The sequence below is a fragment of the Gopherus flavomarginatus genome, chromosome 7 (genome assembly GCF_025201925.1).
Source record: "Gopherus flavomarginatus isolate rGopFla2 chromosome 7, rGopFla2.mat.asm, whole genome shotgun sequence".
Lineage (NCBI taxonomy): Eukaryota > Metazoa > Chordata > Testudines > Testudinidae > Gopherus > Gopherus flavomarginatus.
Genome location: NC_066623.1, coordinates 58,231,984 through 58,253,715, shown reverse-complemented (window position 1 = coordinate 58,253,715; position 21,732 = coordinate 58,231,984). Strand labels below are relative to the sequence as shown.

General features: G+C 40.4%; 1 protein-coding gene across 7 annotated transcripts in view; it reads right to left on the bottom strand.

Moving 5' to 3' along the window:
- The window catches only part of RALGPS2 (Ral GEF with PH domain and SH3 binding motif 2), a 283,620-nt gene that overhangs the window by 200,884 nt on the left and 61,004 nt on the right, over positions 1–21,732 (bottom strand). For 5 of the 7 annotated variants that reach the window (XM_050963225.1, XM_050963224.1, XM_050963223.1 and 2 more), the window contains 2 exons: positions 18,165–18,272; positions 5,285–5,335 (listed from right to left, as the gene is read on the bottom strand). In XM_050963225.1, the coding sequence (XP_050819182.1) occupies positions 5,285–5,335; positions 18,165–18,272 (159 nt within the window). Of the gene's footprint in view, positions 1–5,284; positions 5,336–12,990; positions 13,043–18,164; positions 18,273–21,732 lie in introns of all 7 variants that reach the window. The other 2 variants (XM_050963227.1, XM_050963226.1) reach the window with 2 other exon arrangements.

Sequence of the window (21,732 nt, the reverse complement as noted above, 5' to 3'; positions counted from 1 at the left end):
CACCTTCATCAGTAGATGGTTCAAGTGGCAGTATGTGCAGCTGTGCTTGTCTCAAGTTGGCTACCCAGACCATCATCAACTTTTTGAACACATTGCACTGAGAGGTAAAGGTAGAGATGTCCAGATCTGGACAAAGATCTTTTTACTGATGGAAAGAACCTGAAGTAGAAAACAGAGCATCTCTCTTTTCTGGGACTGGAATTATTGTTCCAATAGAAGAAAATTAGCTACATACTTTTAAAAACACTTATCAAAGAGTGCTTAAACTAGCTTCTTTCTGGATATGGTGTCTGCATCTAAAGCCTAAAACACATTCTTCAAGTCAGTGTTTTGCAAAGAAGAGACATAGCAAAGAATGATCTGACAGCATAGCAGGCATCAGAGGCTATCCAGTGTTACCTTGATAGACGCTAGCTTTTCTTATCTTCCTATATGTTTCAAAAGAGGACCTCTGTCTCCGAGGGAGAAGGTGATACACAGTGTTGTGCTAGCCAAACTCACACTCTGAAGTGGCTGGGGAACTGCACTACTGTTTATAACCTCCTTTCCGAATGTTTGGTGTTGTGAGGGGCTTACAGTGCAATCCAAACAAAAAATACTTCATTATAAGGCTCCTGAAATTCATAAACACCAGACAGCAACATCTCACAAACAGGAATCATCAGAATCAGCTGAGGGGACGAAACTAATGTTCTGTAATGCATTCCACCCAAAAAGAAGGGACTAAAGGAGTATGAAGAAAGGTTAAGATATTTTGGGTACCATAAGTGCACGTTTTTTCACTTTGACTTATTGTTGTCAAGAAAGAAGTCAAATATTTAACAGGGGAAACAGCCCTGCCCCCCCCCCCCCGCCCACACCGTTACCACCCAGGTCTTTCGAGGAGATGCTTGAGAGTGATATGCCTTCTATACGTCTATCCAAGAGCTTAAAAATTCTCTTAATTTAGAAAAAGTACACTTTCAAACGGTTGTTTGTTAGAATATACCTGCTTCTACGAGAAAAATGTTGACATGAGCCAGTCATCAAAAGTTACCTCATCTAAAACTTACGTTTCACTGTGGACTATATAACTATGGTAAATATTTGAATATAGACAAGAAGAATTAGCTCTGAGATAATATTTACAATGCTATGATCTAGGCAAAAAGCTCAAGATGTGTTTAAGTATGTCAGTTGAGTTTCTCCATTGATTTTGATGCCAAAAGATAACCACCACAAAAAATTACCATAAAAATTTAGATATTCAGCTCTGGATTTTGTCAGATAATTAAGCTTATGTGAGAGAAATCAAATTCTGATTAAACAGCAAGTATTTAGAACTTAATTAAAAATATTACAACACAGTAAAGAATATCCAGAAATTTAGATTTAATCTGTATTAAGAGAAACAAAATGATTAAACGAGAAGAGCAACAAAAATTATGAAGTGTCTAGAAAATATGACTTATGAGGGAAGATTAGACTAAACAAACCCAATTTTTTCAAAGAGAAGAGACAACTGAGAGGGGACAGGATAACAGATTTCAAGTACATAACAGGTTGTTAGGAGGAGGAGGAAGAAAAACTGTTGTTCTTAACCTCTGAAGATAGAACAAGAAGCAACGGGTTTAAATTGCAGCAAGGGCGGTTTAGGTTGGACATTAGGAAAAGCTTCCTGTCAGGGTAGTGAAACACTGGAATAAATTGCCTAAGGAGGCTGTGGACTCTCCATCATTGTCTAACCTGCTCTTAAAAATATTCAAACACCTGTCAGGGATGGTCTAGATAATACTTAGTCCTGCCCTGAGTACAGGGGACTGGATTAGATGACTAAGGCTACAATTTAGTCACGGGTATTTTTAGTTAAAGTCTTGCATAGGTCACAGGCAATAAACAAAATTTAACCGCCTGTGATACTTTTAATCACAGGTATCTTTAGTATAATGGGGCGAGGGGGCTGAGGGGATGTGCCGGGGGGGGTGCTGCCGGGGCCAGCAGCACTAGCTGCCAGGGGCTGCTGACCACAGCTGCTCCAGCTGGCCACCTGGGGACCACTGTTTAGGCCCAGTGGACAGCAGCAGCTTTGCCCAGCCACCCAGTCTCGGACGGCCACCTGCGGTGATCCAGTGGACTATGGTTGCTCTGGCTGGGGACCACTGTCTGGGGCCACTGGAGCAGCAGCTGATGTGGCTGTCCCCTGAACTGCTCCAGCAGTGACTGGTGTGGCTGTCCTTGGGGCAACCTGAGCAGCTGGCCCTGGAGCCAGCCACACTGGCCACTGCAGAAGACATGGACGTCGGGGAAAGTCATGGAATCCATGACTTCCGCAACCTCTGTGACAGACACAGAGCTCTATAGATCACCCCTCAAGGTCCCTTCCAGTCCTACGAGTCTATGATTCTCAGGGCTTGTCTACACAGTCCTTGGCAGGTTAGTGCAGGGTATGTTCATGCTCTAGCTTGCCACAAACTGTTAGTGCAGACAAGTTGTAAGAAAAAAAATAAAATAGTTTTAAAAATTATGGCTGTTGATTAATTGCAGTTAACTCACGTGATTTAACTCAAAAAAATTAATTGTGATTTAAAAAATTTATCGCGACTAATCACAGTTTTAATGGCACTGTTAAACAGAACACCAATTGAAATTTAGTAAATATTTTGGATGTTTTTCTACATTTTCATATATATTGTATTCTGTGTTGTAACTGAAATCAGAGTGTACGTTGTTTTTGATGACCACTTTTACAGTGCAAATATTTGTAAACAAAAGAAAAAGAATGTTTCAATTCACCTCATACATGAACTGTAGTGAAATCTCTTTATTGGGAAAGTTCAACTTACAAATGTAGATTTTTTTCTGTTACATAACTGTACTCAAAAAAAACCAACGTAAAACTTCAGAGCCTACAAGTCCACTCAGTCCTACTTCTTGTTCAGTCAAAAGCTAAGACAAACAAGTTTGTTTACATTTACGGGAGATAATGCTGCCCGCTTCTTATTTACAATGTCACCTGAAAGTGAGAACAGGAGTTCGGATGGTACTTCTGTAGCCAGAATTGCAAGGTATTTATATGCCAGATATGCTAAACATTTATATGCCCCTTCATGCTTTGGCGACCATTCCCGAGGACATGCTGATGACGCTCATTAAAAAAATGCTTTAATTACATTTGTGACTGAACTCCTTGGGGGAGAATTGTATGCCTCCTGCTTTGTTTTACCTGCATTCTGCCATATATTTCATGTTATAGCAGATAGTCTCTGACGATGACCCAGCTCATGTTCATTTTAAAAACACTTTCACTGCAGATTTGACAAAATGCAAAGAAGGTACCAATGTAAAAAAGGGGAGGAAGGGGGACTTATGTCATGGCCGCATTGGGTAGGTAGGAGTTGCAGGTGAGCCTGCTCCACAGAAATGGCTTCTACTGTTCCTGTCCCAAGTGATGCCTGAGTTCAGCTGCCTGCTCCAGGCGCTGTGAGGGGTTAAAGTACTGCTCAGCCCTCACTTCTAAGAGGACAGGGGATAGTATAACAGTCCCACAAAACCCAGGACTGTTGGGAACTGTGTATTCAGTTGTAACTCCAATTAATCTAGTGTAAATCAGCCACAATTCTCATAGAAATGAAACACACCACTAATCAGAATATTAGACAAACTACATAAAGTGGCCCAGAAGTTAGGTCAAGTTAAAAGACGACAAGTTAGGTGTTGAAGTAACTGCATGAGACAGCACTGGCACAAAGCATCAACAGCTAAAAATAGTACCAACAATAGACCAAGCTATATTAAATGCAGAGCTAAACAGCTAACACTGGAATGGCCAGTGGCAGAAGAATTCTTTTGACTACTCAAGATAGTCTTAGACATAAAAGCTCCTTATGCTCACATGCTCTATCTGTAGTGGAGATGGTAGAATCACTCAGTCTCTTCCCATCACCTATTTTTGGGCCACATCCCAATTGATCCAGGAAGATCTTTTTCAGAACCACAAAGTGGGTTTATGGGAGAGAGAAAGGGATTCACCATAGGGAAGGCATCCCATTATTCTACACTTCTATCAGGAAGGGTAGAACAATACTATAATCCTCACTCCGTTTATGTGCTTTGGGTAGAAAAAAGAACGAAGCACTCAACTGCTGATGTATGTTTTGGGGTATTATTAATACTTGTATCCACTATTTCCTTTTCATCACCTACTTCATTAACATTCAGGCGTATGGGTATTCTATGTAAATTAGAGAACTAGCAATAAGACAAGCAATGCAGTCAGGGCCGGTGTAAGGATGTTTTGAGCCTTAGGCAAAACTTCCACCTTGTGCCCTCCCATCCCCCGCAGCCTCCCTCCACAGCAGCTCCCCCCCACCGCCATGAGGCCCGCCCGCAGCTCCCCACCCTCCGCCCTGAGGCCCCCCTCTGGCTCACCCCTCCCTGCCTCCTCCCCAAGCACGCCGTGGCTGCTTCACTTCCCCGGCCTCCCAGGCTTGCGGCGCCTAAGCTGATTGGCGCCGCAAGCATGGGAGGCAGGAAAAGTGAAGCAGCCACGGCGTGCTCGGAAAGGAGGCGGGGCAGGGGTGAGCTGGAGCAGGGACTTCCCCTGCATGCAAGTCCCCCCTCCCCCACTTGCTGCAGGGGGCCCTCCCCACGCTTCCCTGCCCCAGCTCCCTCCACGTAAATGCCAGTGATGACCAGGGCAGCCGAAGATCCGGCCACCGCGGTCACTGCCGAAGAAAATGGTGCCCCCCAAATTCTAGCACTCTAGATGACCGCCTAGGTCGCCTAAATGGTTGCACCGGCCCTGAATGTAGTTCACTTGTTATATGGAAAATTTAACCAGACACTAAAAAGTCAAACAGGCCTATCAGTATACAATCAATCAATGTACAAAAAGCATATTATGATCATATTTATTATCATTTAGGTCCAAAGACAATACACCGCCAATATAACAAATGTGTCTTTCAACTAGTAAGAAAAGTTTGAACTTTTAAAGTATCAGGATATATATTCAGCCACAGATGTTTAATATTCAGAAACACTGCAAAAGAAATTCAGACACTTCGTTTTATCATTACTACTTGACTGTGTTTAAATTCCAACAGTTTTCCCAAAACACACCATTATTAGATCCAGATATCCTCAGGATATTTAAAGCCATCTGCTTCAAAGCTATAAGAAATGGAAACTCAGGATAACTGAGCATACATATTCTCCAGTTCCAGAATTTGTGTCTGCTGGTTGACATCACAAGATCTTGATCCTTTTCATTTAAAATTGAAAACAAAACCTGTGAACTACTCACCTCTGGCTGAATAGCTTTAAATACTGGGACATCCATTAGTGTTATCTGACCCTGAAATACAAAGTCATACATTACATTCAAAATTAATTTTCTGTATGTTTAAAATCCTACATGGTTATAAAGGTGCCAACTGTACATGTTTTACTCTGTTATATTGTGTTGTTTCACTATAATCATGCTGGAAATATCAGATATTATGAATCTGTTAACAACAAGTATCTTTGCTATTACCATTAAGACATGCTGCATATCCAAAGTATAAACCAATGGTCAGTATTTTACATTTATTCAAATAAACAAAATCCTATCTACAAGCAAGTATGTTATTCTTATGAACCAAAATCTGCATTTGTTTATGAGAGTCCTGATTTAAAATGTATAAGCTATCAGGTCAAATACAGAAAGACTTCTAAAAACCGCCAAGAAAGCACTTTCAATTCCTCACAAACCCAGTTTCTCTCAATGCTCCAAACGGCCATCTCTTATTATATGTGTATCTTTTGAAACATTTCTGCATCTAATTAATCAATGTGTCATTTCTCATGTTTGTAGCATGTGAACCACAAAGTTGAGTGGTTCTACTGTCCCAAGACATGAGACAAAAGTCCATTTTTCCTGTTTCTATAGGTTCTTATATGGCATCTCTCACTATAGTATCAGTTTATATACCAATAATTAAACACAAAAGAATTGTCTTCCTTCCCACCAGCTAGAATTAATAAACAGTGGTTTGCTTTTCTGTTTGTGTTTTTAGCAAAGGTGACAAGAGGAGCTGTGTTTCTGTGTGAGAAGAACTACTGACAGAGATGGATTTTGTATTTAGTTTTCTAAATTAAGAGAAATCAGACAGACCTAGCCTCACAAGTTCATTTAAGAGGCAACGAATAATAGAACAAAAGTTGTGAATTTCAGTTAGTTATTATTCCATACTCACCCTTTATGCAAGAGTTTCTTTCTGCAATTCTCTCACCCATACCAACCACAATAGTCTACATTATGTGTTTATGCTAAAAACAGAAGAACTGCTTTTTAATTTGAAAACAAACCTGGGTGACTGAAACCATCTGTTCTAAAAATACACTGATTTAGTTTGTTTTTGTAAGACAAGGAAAAGGTGAATTATTCTAGAATAAAAGACTTTTCACCACACCGTTAAAAAACGGCCTATAGTTATTAAATTATCTTTCAGGAGAAAATTGTCACAATAAATCAAACTCAATGAAAGTCTTAGCTTGTTAGGAATATTAAGTACAAGCACGATGTCTGTGTATAAACTGTTAACTTTTGTCATCAATATCTCCTCATATTTTGATTTTATTTCCAGTCACAACTATAGTGTCTGCTAGGGTGTTTACTTCTTGTCATTTTCATCACTGACCACTACAATTATTTTTACCTCCTTGCAGCTATCAATCCAAACAGGCTTTACAATGGATTTTACAGTTGGCAGTTCAAATACATGAGGGGTAGGGGGTGATGTTTACTTTGTTTTTTCAGGTCAACCCAAAATGATATTTTTCAATTGGGTAAATTATCGAGTCGAAAATGTTTTGAGTGAGGTCAAAACAAAATATTTTGTTTCCACCCACTTCAAAGTCTTTTCTTTTAGATTTCAAGCATTTTGACCCTAACAGAGGAGAACTAGATTGGTAAAATGGCCAGGAGAGCAAAAAGGGAATGGTGATGAGGCAGGGGCAGCCTCCCCTATAACCTTTAGCTCAGTGTTTAGGGAACTCACCTGGGATGTAGGAGACCCCAGTTCAATCCCCACCCCCACAATCACCTGATGTGGAGTAGGGATTAAAAAAAAAAAAACAACAACTTTCATCTCCTACATTGCAGGAGAATGTCCTAGCCACAGGGTTACAGAATAGTCCAGTGTGGGTTTTTTTCTCAATCTCTCCTGTTGAAACTGTGCCACTTTTTATAAATAAATAATCCATGGATCACAGATTTGAACTTGGGTCTCACATCCTAGGGAATGCCCTAACTACCCGGTTATACAGTCACTCTCACTCTATTTCCCTGGGTCAACCACTATTTATTGGCTCAGATAGATTGGAGAGGCTATAAAAATAAAAAAAACTCACTCAATAATAATGGGGGATTTCAACTATCCCCATATTGACTGGGTACATGTCACCTCAGGACGGGATGCAAAGATAAAGTTTCTTGACACCTTAAATGACTGCTTCTTGGAGCACGTAGTCCTGGAACCCACAAAAGGAAAGATAATTCTTGATTTAGTCCTAAGTGGAGCCCAGGATCTGGTCCAAGAGGTAGCTATAGCCGGACTGTTTGATCACAGTGACAATACTATAATTAAATTTAACATCCTTGAGGCGGAGAAAATGCCACAGCAGCCCAACATGGTAGCATTTAATTTCAGAAAGGGGAACTACACAAAAGTGAAGTTAGTTAAATGAAAATTAAGAGGTACAGTGCGAAAAGTGAAATCCCTTCAAACTGCATGGAAACTTTTTTAAAACACCATTATAGAGGCTCAACTTAAATGTATGCCCCAAATTAAAAAACCCTAGTAAGAGAACCAAAAAAGTGCCACCATGGCTAACCAACAAAGTAAAAGAAGCAGTCAGAGGTAAAAAGGCATCCTTTATCCCCAATAGGATTTAACGTTCACTTTTAATTGAAAGGAGCATAAACTTTTCCAAAAGAAGTGTAAAAATATAATTTAGAAGAACAGCAAGACCAAGACTCCAAAAATAATAGCAAAAACAATTTTAAGTACATCAGATGCAGGAAAACTGCTAACCAACCAGTACCAGGCAAACTGGTTGAAACGATAGTAAAGAACAAAATTGTCAGAGACAGCAGAACATGATTTGTTTGGGAAGAGTCAACATGGTTTATGTAAAGGGAAATCATGCCTCATTAATCTACTAGAATTTTTTGAGGGGGTCAACAAGCACGTGGAAAAGGGGGAGCCAGGGGATATAGTGTACTTAAGAAAAGCGTTTGCCAAGGTCACTCACTAAAGGCTCTTAAAGCAAAAGAAAGCTGTCATAGGATAAGAGGGAAAGTCCTCTCATGAATCAGTAACTAGTTAAAAAGACAGGAAACAAAGGATACAAATGAATGGTCAGTTCTCAGAATGCAGAGGGGTAAATAGTGGTGTCCCGCAGAGGTCTGTACTTGGACCAGTATTATTCAACATATTTATAAATGATCTGGAAAAAGGGGTAAACAGTGAGGTGGCAAAATTTGCAGATGATACAAAACTACTCAAGATAGTTACGTTCCCAGCAGACTGCAAAGAGCTACAAAAGGATCTCTCAAAACTGGGTGACTTGGCAACAAAATGGCAGATGAAGTTTGATGTTGATAAATGCAAAGTAATGCACATTGGAAAACATAATCCCAACTATACATATAAAAAGATGGAGTCTAAATTAGCTGTTACTACTTAAGAAAAATCTTGGAGTCATTGTAGATAGTTCTCTGAAAACATCCACTCAATGTGCAGTGGCAATCAAACAAGCTAACAAAATGTTGGGAATCATTAAGAAAGGGATACATAAGATAGAAAATATTATATTGCCTCTATATAAATCCATCATATGTCCACACTCCAGCCTAGAGGCTTTCCCCTGGAAAGTTTACAATCTCTGTTAGAGCCCCATGAACCTGCAGAGTGGTCCACAACCCGAAGGCATCCCAGTACTGAATTTACAAGTTCCTTGATAAAGAACCATTTGACTTGCAGAGCTTACAATCTCCTTTGCAACTTTATAATAAATATATTTTTACACTGTATTAAAAAAGAACTCTAAAACACAAGCAAAACTGCAGATTTCAAACATTTAAAACTAGTTAACTATTTTCCCCCCAAAACCTGACTTGCTTTTTAAGCCTCAATGATATATACAAAACAAGCCAAACTGAAGTGTCTCACTTGAGCTGATTAAGTTAGAGGACAACATTTCAGTTCAGAATATGTGGGAAATGTATTTTATGATGCTTACTTTATGAAAACAACTCAATCAATTTTGCTCAGGCTTCCTGAAAAAAATGACTTTTTAAAACCAAGCAAGGAAAGATTCAGCCCAAATGGAATATGAGGAAGTTAAATTCAAAACATGCCTATTAATCTGATTTTGGTAGTGCAGACTCAGAATAAAATTTCTTTCCCAAGTCCTCAGCACTCACAAATCCATGGAAGAAGATTTTGGTGCTTTCTGGCCAACTTCATCTTCTCTTGGTGGCTCAGTTTTTTTGATACTTCAAGAAGAGTTCTGAAATGCTCATCTTGACTTGAATTGATCAAATGAAACAAGTTTACCACAATCATTTTTCTTTATCAAGTTACCAGTATCCTTCAAGAAAAAAACTGTAAGTGCAATACAACTGTAAATTTGCAATATCTCTTTGCTCTGTCCTCCGGGCAGATCTTTGTGAATAAGTATTTTGACTACTAAAATTAACCATATGTGAAAATTCATTCTTCTATATTCCAGAAAGAGAATATGTCTAGCAATGTTATACATAAATTTAAGAATGTCTCCATAGCTTAGAATGAAAAAGAGGAAGGACAGATAAAACAGATTCTAGAAAGATTTCAGAAGACCAACCAACCTACAGCAGAGACAGTCAAAGAGAAATATATTTGGATATGCATTCCAGGTAATAGTTCTAGAATGTGTCAGGGAGAAGCATTACTTTCTATATGACAATGCTGGCTTTCTTGGATCCCGAAAAAATGAAGAATCCTTCAAGACGAATGCTCATACTTCAAGGAATTTATGTAATTTGTGAAGTTAACATCTGAAAAAGCAAACAATTTTGTGGTTAAGGCACTGTACTGGGAGCTGGGAAATCCAGGTTCAATTCCCAACTCTGCCACAGTGTTCTTTATTGGACAAGGTGCTGCAGTACTTCAGTTCCCCATCTATGTAGTGATAATAGTACTTTAACTCACATGGGTGTGGAGGGGATAAATTCATTATTATTTCTGAGGTGTTCAAATACTACAGTGATTACCACCACACAGTTTTCCCTGTGGGCGGGGGGGAGGGGAAGGAGAAAAAATATATAAGAAAAGATTCTCACACAGGCTAAACTAGAAAATTTACAGACAGTAGGAGGAGAACCAACATATTCAGTTTCCTCCTCAAGGATTACCAGGTCCTTTTACAATTTAGAAATTGTTTATTGAGGATTTAGCTGGACTGCTTTAGGGAAAAATGCAAGTAAGAGGGGCCATATCATTCAGTTTAAAAATCTTCCAGAGCTCAGGCTCTGTAGGCATATGATCCTCCTTGACTGTAGTGCTGTTAGGACTATATGCTTCTGGGTGTAGAGCTGTTAAACTGCAATCAGTTGCATAGTGTAGGTAGTGTTCTTTTCTTCCATGGCTGAGACATGCCTTGGGTTTAATGGATCGTGTGTACAGGAACTCTGTCCACTTAATGTTTCTCTGTAAAGGTGGCTGAAGATGACTAGATCCTTTTTTACTGTGTGATGAAAGCAGCCCAAAATATCCTACTTGGTCAAATATCTCTATTTCAGACTAGTTCAAATGCTTGCAGGCAAAGCAGATTTATTCCAGAATAGTGAAAAGTAGCATAGCTGCAGATTTTACATAATTTCTGTCCTTGCTGGTAAACCTCTCAGCTGGTGTTGAAGAGAAATTCTGATAATGTGGACACGGTTTTATGTTCAGAGGTATTTACTGAGTTCATATAAAATTGTTTTCATCAGTTCTGGCACTGACTGAACCAGGAGTGTGATAAATCTCAACAGATCTTCTTGAATACAATATCATTCTGCCCTTTTCTCATTAACATCAGTGTGCCCAGTTAAAAATCTTATAGCTATTGCTTCATTATATAGCCTTCCTGTAATAATGTGGGAAGCAGATAGGATAAATGGAAACCCAAATGGAATTGAACAATTAAAAGAAAAGTAGTAAAAGTACTAAGAGTCGAGGATGGGCTTCCCTACAGGAATAAAAATAAAAGGTTTGTTTTTGAGGGTTTTTTTTTTTTTTTAGTTTATCTGTTTTTATCTTGTATCAGCAAGAATGAGCAGAATAGGATATCAAACAAATAAACTAACACCAGAAGAGAAGTTACATCCAGTTAATGCCTCCACCAGTAAGCAGATATGCCACCTCCTGGTTGCTCAGTTAACAATGTAGAACGTCAGCCATGGAGTACTTCAAGCCTATTCACACAAACATGAACCCTAAAGTAAAGATTTGTCTCATTAGGAAAAAAAATGAATGCATATTCAAACCTTGTTGGCAAAAAAGGAAAGTCATTCGCTGGACAGTGTAAACTGCATTACAACTGCAGAACAGTCAACCTCAATTTAGAAACTCTAGCAAAAGCTCCATTTAACAAAATGAACATCTGCCTAGTTTGGAGAATAATTTGAGTAATGGAAAAAGACTGTAATAAGGATTTTTATGCAATGTTAAGATTCTGACTCAACAGATAACATATTAAAACCTTAATGCAAATTAACGGTTTCTCTTACTAGAGCTGACTTGGTGGCTTTGAAGTGCTGTGAAATATGAAACAGAGAAAATAATATTTTTGTATCTCGCTCTCTAATTGTAATCTAGATTCTGCAGACTGGCTAAATCGACATACCTCATTGCTGCTCAACATCATCCTCTACTGGCTGAATAGGAGTTAGTCAGTGGAGCTCCATTCAGCCTTGCCAGCTAACCTGAATATGTAAGTGTAATGACCATTCATGTTCCAGACCCCAGAATCCAAAACCAAACCATTATTTCCTCCATATAGAGGTACCACAGATTAGAGAAGGCACTGTGGTATTGCATATAGCTGAGCTTGGAATGCCAAACAGTATACTGTATAGGATTGAGAAAAATACAGCACTGAGGGACATTTTTTTAAAAAAATACCTTGCTGAGAGTTTTTTTTAAATTTAAAAAGACTTTTCTAAGGCACTCATCAGCCTAGTATCTGAATTCCTCACAAACAAATGAATTTATCTTCATAACATACCTGTGAAGTGAAGGGTAAATTAATTCCCTGTAGTTCAGATTCTGTAAAGGTATCTTTTGTGCAGAATTTTCAACTCCTGGGTCTTAGTCAAGGGTAACAGTTCTCCCTGAGCCATTAAGATTTAATGATCCATCACATTCCACCTACTGCTAAATACAGATATTTTCCCCTTCAAATGTTCTAGTTATTTTGATTGCACAGGAAGTGATGCTTCCATGATGACAGCCCACGCAAAACCAACACAATCAAAAATACCACCAAAAAAAAAAAAAAAGAAAAAAAAAGAAAGCTAGGCGTAAGAATGAAGATAATTCTAAAAGAATCTCCAAATACCATGGGCAACTAGGGAGGCCAGTGAGATTCCAGGAATATAATAAAATATTGAGAAGCATAATTATAAGTAATTTACCTTTTTCTAAATATATTATCTGAACAATTCTTACTCCTGAAGAGTAAAAAAAAAGTCAATAAATCTGCTCCTGCAACAATCAACCAAAGTGTTGAAAGGTTTTTTTAATTTTTTTTTCTAATTCATAAATACAAAGGAGGAGTAAGGTTCTTCTTAAACATCCAACAGTGCACAAAACAGTCAAGTCTACAAGAGACAACAATTTAACAAATAAACTTCCAGTAAAGTAAATAAAGCATTCAAGTGAAAAAAAGAGACATCTGGAAAAATGAAGTGGATGGGAGAGTTTAGTCTCTCCTTACCTTGGAAACAAGCTCTGGAACAGAGAGCCACATACAGGATTCCCTCTTGAGCCTAAATTCAAACAATAATGTTTTGCACATGTGTATTATACAGATATCTCCAATGGAAACATCTGAAGAGATACTGGCAGCAACCTTTCACAAGATAAATTAACCTTGATATAGCCTCCCATCTGCCAGTCAGTCAGGCCAAAGCAATAAGAGAGATACCAGATTCATTTAGATACAGTCCTTTTGGTCACAGTACTGCCCAGCAAACTGGTGTAAAAATACCCTCAAAGTTGGGTTACTCCTGGGGGAATTCTGTGCATCTGTGGACATGCAGAATTCATCTCTCGCATCATTTTTATCTTCCTCACATAAAAAACATTTTGCCTAAGAGGTGCTGGCTGTTCTAGCGCCACAGCAGCCTCAGGTGAGAAAAACACGGAACTGCAGCACTTAGGCAAAATGTATTTTATGCAGGAAAATACAAAATTCTATGTCAACTGCCGCAGAATTCCCCCAGGAGTAGAGTTCATCACAGCACCCTGCCTGCAGAGCCAGGTTAGGACAGAGTGGGGCACACAGGGCTGCGGGGGGAGGGAGGGCCCACAGACTTGGATTCAGAATGGCTCGTGGTGGGGGGCGCAGATTGGAGCATGGGCTCAGGAGCTAGTGGGCTGATAGTGTTGAGCCTGGGGATGGGGACTGCAGAGACCCAAGGAGAATGAGGGGTGTGTGGAGAGGGGTAGACATGCCTGACTGAATGGGAGAGGCTTGGGGTCGGCCCGGGTCTGCATGGGTAGGCTTCCCAACACCCTAACAATTCCCCACCCACCCCCAAAAGAAAAACCTCCCATTCACACCCAATACCCTCTAGGTTTACTCTCAGGCTCCTTCCCTCTTCCTCGGCTCTTCCATTACCCTTGATTCCCCCAAGCCTTTGCACTGCTTCTGACAGGTGCAGGAAATACAGTTCTGTATTGTAATTTAAATTAATAACACAAAAGTTCTGTATTAATATGCCTTGTAAGTAATCTATGTGTCAAAAAATAATTACCAGAACCTTTTTTTTTTTGGTCTATAGTGTCACAGACATACTTGGTGACAGATATTTTGAAATAATTTACCAAAATAATAGAGTAATGTGTAGAGTCTCTATTTATCCAAGTGCATATGAAAGCTCGGAAAGAATACTGGCAGAGCAACTGACTGTTTGAGGGAAGTTAGTTACCGCTTTGGGCTGAAACATAGGATGTGATGAAGGATCATTCTGTGTTTGTGGAAAACTGAATGGTGAATCTACCATTAAAGCCTGCAGTTCCCTTACTCTTCTGGGAAAATATACTGCTATGATGAATACTGTTTAATAGATTAAGAGGGAGCACTCACTCATAGGTTCAAAGGTTGGTTTTATGAATTGAGTGAGGACTATCAGAGGTTCTCACAGCAAACTTTTTTGGTGGCCTCAGAGTGTGGCCACCAACTCTTGCGGGTGGCTGCTCTGACAATTTTTCCTAAAATATTATTTTATTAACTTTAGGAAAAACAAATATGCATATATGCATATCCAAATCATTATAATTTATTTATGTAGGATTTTCTTTTATTGCAGACAATAATAAAAGTGTACTGCTGTCTCTCTATTTTCTTTAGTTCCAGTAAAGAATAAACATAAATAAGGTGCTTTGCACATTTTTGTCTTTTTTATTGTTTCTTTTGCTTTTTTGGTTGTTTTGTTTCTTAAGACTTGCTAGCTTACTAAAATCTGCTGTGAAATGTTATATTAACAAACTTACAAATATCTGTTTTCACAGCAGACTTACTTAGCCCTGAGAAGCCCAGGGACAAATTAAGCCTTGAATGAAGAGATAGGTACGGAGGGCTTGCGGGCCAGGGATGATGGGGCACTGGGGGAGGCAGTGGGAGCCAAGAGTGATGGGGGGTGAGCTCAGGGCCAGAGCCACCACCACGCAGCCGGAGAACAAAGCCAGAAGCCCCATGGCTGGAACCTGCCACCCACTGTCCCAGGGCTAGAGCCTGACTTCATCACTCCCAGGAAGGCGGAGAACTGACTGGCTGCCTGCTCCTCCAGATTGTGTCTCTCCAGAGGGAAAATGCTATCCCACACCAATACCAAGATTTCAAAGAGGGTTTGGAGGTATCGTGCACAGTTTCTCAGTCCATAAGATGATATCCACAGGAAATCTGACATCCCTGCGTATCCTATTAGGCTACAAGACTGAAAATACAATAAAAAAAATTGCCATTCCTACTGGACATATAGTTCTACTATGGTTTGAAGCCATTAAAGTCAATACTTCCTTCTTCAAAACCATATCCGAAAGACAGGTACGAAGCATTAAAAACCACATCAGACTGTCAGTGAGACTGATAAAAGATCCTCCCAATGCTCAGAACACCAAGTAGCCTCAATATGTTAAGAAACCTGAAATCCCCAAAACCAATATGCTGGACCACCCCAAGTCACACTGGAAAAAAATACTGTGCCTCACTACCAAGACAAACATTGAAGTCTCAGCAACCAAACCAAACCACATCACATCACATCTAAATAGGGTCTGGTATATCAAACAGAAACTGACATGTCAGGGTAGGAACCAGAGCACTATGAAAAAGCACCACAACCTCCTCGCTCAAAAAGAAGTACTGAAGCACTGCAGAGTATGTTGGAGAATTCAAGGCAATGTTCTCAAAAGGAATTTAGGCATTTGCCCTAGACAGATAGACCTCAGTTCCTTAGCGTAAGGCTGGAAAAGTACAGATAAGTGTTATAAGGATACATGAGCAACTCCAGAAGAACTAAAGAAATACAGATGCACAGTCTAACAGGGAGTTCCTGCATCTATTATAGATCAAGAAGGAACTAACTGAAGCATTCGGAGAAAAGGCTATTATAAAAAGAGGACAGCCAGCTTACATTCTACACCAGTGATTTTCAAACTGCAGGTCATGACCCAGTACTGGGTGGCAGAATAAGGCACTGGGTCATAAAGGCTCTGGTCAGCACTGCCGACTGGGCCATTAGAAGTCCCGTCAGCGGTGCTGCCCGGCTAAGGCAGGCTAGTCCCTACTTGTTCTGACACCGTGCTGCAGCCCAGAAGTGGCTAGCAGCAGATCCAGCTCCTAGGTACGGGGGCCCCGTACGGGGCTTCACACTCCCATTGGCCATGAACCAGCCAATGGGAGCTTGGGCGGAGGGGAGGACTGCCTGCAGGCGAGAGCTGCGCAGAGCCACTTGTGCACCTTCGCTTAGAATCCGGACCTGCCGCAGGCCACTTCCGAGGAACAGCGTAGTCCACGGTGCCAGGACAGGCAGGAAGCGTGTCTTAGCACCCCCATGGCACCGCTGACCAAGAGCCTCCCGAGATAAACCAGTGCCCCAATCCCCTACCTCAGTCCTCCTCTGCCCCCCTCCCAAAAACTGAGAGCCCCTTCCTGCACCTGCACCTCAAACTCAATCCATCCCAGAGCCTGTACTCCCAAGCCCAGAGCCCTGACCCCCTCCCACACCCTCAACCCCCTGCCACAGACCTGAGCCCCCCCCAGACCCCTCATACCCAGCCCCACCCCTGCATCCCAATCCTCTGCCCCAGCCTGAGGCCCTCCCACACCTCATCCCCAGCTCCGTTGGGTTGCTGGCATCAATTTTCTTCAACTAGGTCACCAGAAAAGAAGTTTGAAAACCACTGTTCTACACCACTACTGCAGCCCTTAAAGGTTACCAATTCTCATGAACGAAGGGAATTCTACCAGTTTCACACTGAGGAGCTAATATCTGGATCTAATCTTGCTCAAATGATATTATAATTCAAGTATTATGAACCATATTTTACAGATGAGGAACTGAGGCAAAACTAAAAGTGACTTGCCCAAGGGCAACAAAAATGATCAGGCCTATGGAACAGCTTCCATATGAGGAGAGATTAAAAAGACTGGGACTGTTCAATTTAGAAAAGATGGCTAAAGGCAGTTCTACACTACCACTTAAATCAAAGTTGTATCACTCAGGGGTGTGAAAAAGACTCCCGGCTGTGCGATGCAACCTAAGCACTGTCTGCACTGGCACTACATCGGCAGGAGACACTCCATCTGTGCCACTGTAGCATGTCTGGTGAAGATGCAGGAGAGCATCTTCACCAGACATGCTACAGTGGCACAGCTGCACCGATGTAGTGCTTCTAGTGCAGACCTGCCGTAAGGGAGGATATAACAAGAGGTCTCTATACCATTCACTTTTAATAGAAAGTTAATAGGGAATGTTATTTACACCTTCACACAACACAAGAACTAGGGGTCACCTGATGAAATTCATAGGCAGTAGGTTTCAAATAAACAAAAGGAAGTACTTCTTCACACAACACACAGTCGACTTGTGCAACTCCTTGTCACAGGATGATGTTACGGCCAAAAATGTAACAGGATTAAAAAAAAAAGAACTAGATAAGTTCAAGGAGGATAGGTCCATCAATGACTATTAGCCAAGATGGTCAGGGACACAACCTCATGCCCCAGGTGTCCTACACCTCCAACTGCCAGAAGGTGGGACTGAACCACTCAACACTGCCCCTTTTCTGTTCATTCTCTCTGAAGCAGCTGGCTTTGGCCACTGTCAGAAGACAGGAAACTGGTCTATAGGGACCATTAATCGGACCCAGTATGGCCATTCTTATGTTCATAACAACATAGATTTTGAGTCCAACGCTATAAATCATAAAACCACCTTTCTGTAACATACCAGGGTACAATCAAGACTAACGAGAAGCTGTCACCCCTGCCCTGCAACTTTGGGTGCTTCACAATGCCTTGCTGAAGGAATTTCAACTTGGGCTGCTCAAAAACAACTTTCCAGCATGCAAGCCACAACCTGAGCGTTTGTGTGTAACTGCAGCCTGCCAGCCATACTTGGATTACTCTCAGGCTCTTATCAGTCTTGGTTATACTGCAGGGTGACCCCAAAACACTCCCCATCTTAGATTTCCCCCCCAGAAACATATGTCCTGTACTGTCCAGCCTGGAGGAAGTCAGCCCCTGTGACCAAAAGAACCACAGAGGGCCTCTTTTTGAAGCCCTTTGGGTGGGAGGTGGGGAGATATAGGGTTAAGAGGGAAAAAGAAACAGCACCAAAAGTATAAGTATTCCCACAAAAAGATAACTTGCTAATTGCTTACGGCGTATTCTTCTGGTGTAACCTTGAGAACGTCGAATACCACTGCATCAAAGCTTTTCTTCAGTTCAGCAGAACCTTTGTCACTTAAGGATTCAGAGCTGCTACTCTTCTGTCAAAATAATAAAAAAAAAAAGAACAGATATAGTTCTCTCTTCAAAACAAGAAGAAAATGTTTATTTTCAAGTGTCTTTGTTGCAAGAAACATTTCTATATTGCAAATTACCCTTGTACATGTAGCAGATTAGCACATGTAGCATATTAAGGCCTGACCAAAACCCCACTGAAACCAGAGAACCTCAGCTGACTTCAGTGGGCTCTAGAAGATGCTCATAATGCACAACATTTACACAGAGAGAAGTGGCATTTAATCTTGCTTGCTCAAGGCAAAAAATGATTTCTACTAGTCTTAGATTTAAAAAAAATCAATCACTGCAAAGGGCAAATAGATACAAAGATTGGTCAGAAAAGCTAACATTGAAATAAAATGGTAGTTGCGGGTAAGTACTGAGATGACATTATGTCAGCTATCCCATCTCCTTTCTTAAGCACTAAAATCACTGCAATTACAAAATAAATTTGATTTTTGTTTAGACCTTTTGTATTGATTAGGTTAGCAGATAACATGAAAGTAATAATAAGTCTAGAAATCAGTTTCTCTCTTAAATTTGAAAGGATACCAGAACTCCAAAAATTACTTACAATCAAGATTCTTGATATCAGATATGCAAACTATCTTAGTGGATGGAAACTGAAATGTTGCTCTCCTCCTTCCCCAGCCCTCCCATTCCTTTATCTTTCTAGTTTTCTGCCTTTTTCTCCCATTCTCTCTTGATTTTTTTTTGGGGGGGGGGGGAATGTCAGTAAAATATATAAAAAGATATAGACTGTATTCAAGTGTCCTTGCTAAATGCAACTATATTTCATAAGATATATATGATATTTTACACAATAATCTTGGATACAATATGTCTACATTATATATAGAGCAAATTGTGGGATCTGAGGGGGAAGCTGGGTTCTTCCCGTCTCAGGAATTATCACCAATAATGGTTCTGTCAGCTAAACTTCACTGTTTTCAAATTATACTTTTAGTAACCAATCCAGCAATAACTGTCCCAGCAGCTGCATAAGCACTCGTGCAAACTACATTTGGATGTTCTCAAGATGTTTCCATGAAAATCAGAGCAAGCAGAATTTGTTACTGTTAAGATCAGTTATATAACCTAACTTCTAATTTTCCACATATAGATGGGTACTAGGACATTTAGAAATGGAGTGAACTAACCCAGCTGAAATTTTAAATAATAGAGTACTCTCCGTTTTTTAAACTTATTTTAAAGAGCTGTTGGAGCAGAAAAGCACTATTATGACTGTAATGGTATAATCTCTTTTCAACATATGCATCAGGAAAACCACACAGACTTGCATCTTCAGCAACCTGCATGATGTGCTTCAACAACATTTAATGTTAAAAAAGTTAATGTTAAAGAACAAAGATTTTTTCCAATTGTCTAAAAATAGAAACTGGCTTCCAATCACCAACGTTCGGTTCCTGTAATACTAATGTCAAAAGATATTTTCAACAATATGATGTAAAATAATGTAAAAGTTAATTCCATATCAAGTGTCCACCTTATATATTAAAATACACTTTGTAACGTGTGAACACTCAGATTACTGTGCTGAGTAAAATGACAGCAACGCTCTCTTCTTAAAAGCCCTTTTTATTGGTTTACCAGCACACAGAAATGACTGCTTCACTGAAGTAGCCTGGAATGATCAGCCACTTTTGATACAACTCAAATTATTCTGAAGAAAAAAAAAGTAACTGAACAAGCAAAATAGCAGCTACAAAAGATCACACTGATACAGACTGCCACTGTACTTAAAACTTAAAAATCCTTGTGTAATTAAACCCAATGGTATCTCAGCCTAACAGAGAGGTAGCCATGTTATAAACAATCAGGCTTTATGGCGGCATTCTCTAAAGGGTTATTTAATTCCGAAATATATGACTAAGATTAATCATGCAAACCTGAACTATTGGCCTGCAACTAAACAAATTGAGCCTGCCTTGGTATCCAGTTTCCAAATACATCACAGCACATTTAGACTGCTTTCTAAGAGAGCAATATCTCAATTATTGGAGATATTTGACCTGATCTTTACTGTCTTGCACCTTGTGTAGTCGTTTACTCAGCATCCGCTGCTGGCCTGGGGGACAGGACCCCAGGTGGCAGGAGCCAGTAGTGGAAACCCCAGCGCGGGGGTGGTCAGCCTGTCGCCACTCTGGGGTTCTGGCTGCTTTGGCCTCATGCCAGCCGGGGTTCCCGCAGCCCCACTCACCTCGCTGCCACTTGGAGTTCCAGCACAGGCCCCCTGCCAGACAGAATCCAGGCTTCCAGCCCTAAAAGCCGTCAGCACCACTCACCTCAGCTGCCGATCTGGGGTTCCAGCCGCTGACCTCCTGCTAGCCGGTTATCAACTTATAACTCAGAAGCCTGTGTGCAGCTTAAAGTATCTAAATAGGTGCCACAAGACATTGGAAAACTAAGCAAGAAAAAGCAAGGGCAAGGATCACACTAAACTAATAAGATCTGCATTTTAATTTAATTTTAAACAAAGCTTCTGAAACATTTTGGAAACCTTGTTTACTTTACATATAATAGTGGTTTGGTTATATATTATAGACTTATAGAGAGACCTTCTAAAAAACGTTCAAATGTATTACCGGCACGTGAAGCCTTAAATTAGAGTGTATACATGAAGACTCGGCACACCACTGCTGAAAGGCTGCCGACCTCTGTGTTAAGAGACTGATGCATAAAATCTCCTTCAACAGAAACTTTCAAAGAAATTGCCTTTGTAAAATAGCCACTATCTTACATTTGCAATGAGAGTGAAGCCAACCAAACTTCCTCAGGGAAGATGATGGAGCTTTATGTTGTCAGGGGGCAGACACTCGGGACTTTACTCTACACTAGATACTTCCCTCCCAACACCCATTGCTGTGTGGATGCCATTAAATAGATATAGAAATGTTCATACTGGCATAGCTTATTCCAGTTCAGGGAGCAAAATAAACTATACCAGTATAAAGTGCACCCATGCTAGGATTTGCACCAGTATAACTATATTAGTAAAAATCAACTCCTAGCCAACACAGGTTTACAGCAGCAAAGAGTCCTGTGGCACCTTATAGACTAACCGACATATTGGAGCATGAGCTTTCATGGGTGAATACCCACTTCATCGGATACATGTAGTGGAAATTTCCAGGGGCAGGTATATATATGCAAGCAAGAAGCAGGCTAGAGACAACGAGATTAGTTCAATCACGGAGGATGAGGCACTCTTCTAGCAGTTGAGGTGTGAAAACCAAGGGAGGAGAAACTGCTTTTGTAGTTGGCTAGCCATTCACAATCTTCGTTTAATCCTGAGCTGATGGTGTCAAATTTGCAGATGAACTGAAGCTCAGCAGTTTCTCTTTGAAGTCTGGTCCTGAAGTTTTTTTGCTGCAGGATGGCTACCTTTAAAAAGGTTTACAGATAACTTATAGTGTAGACCAG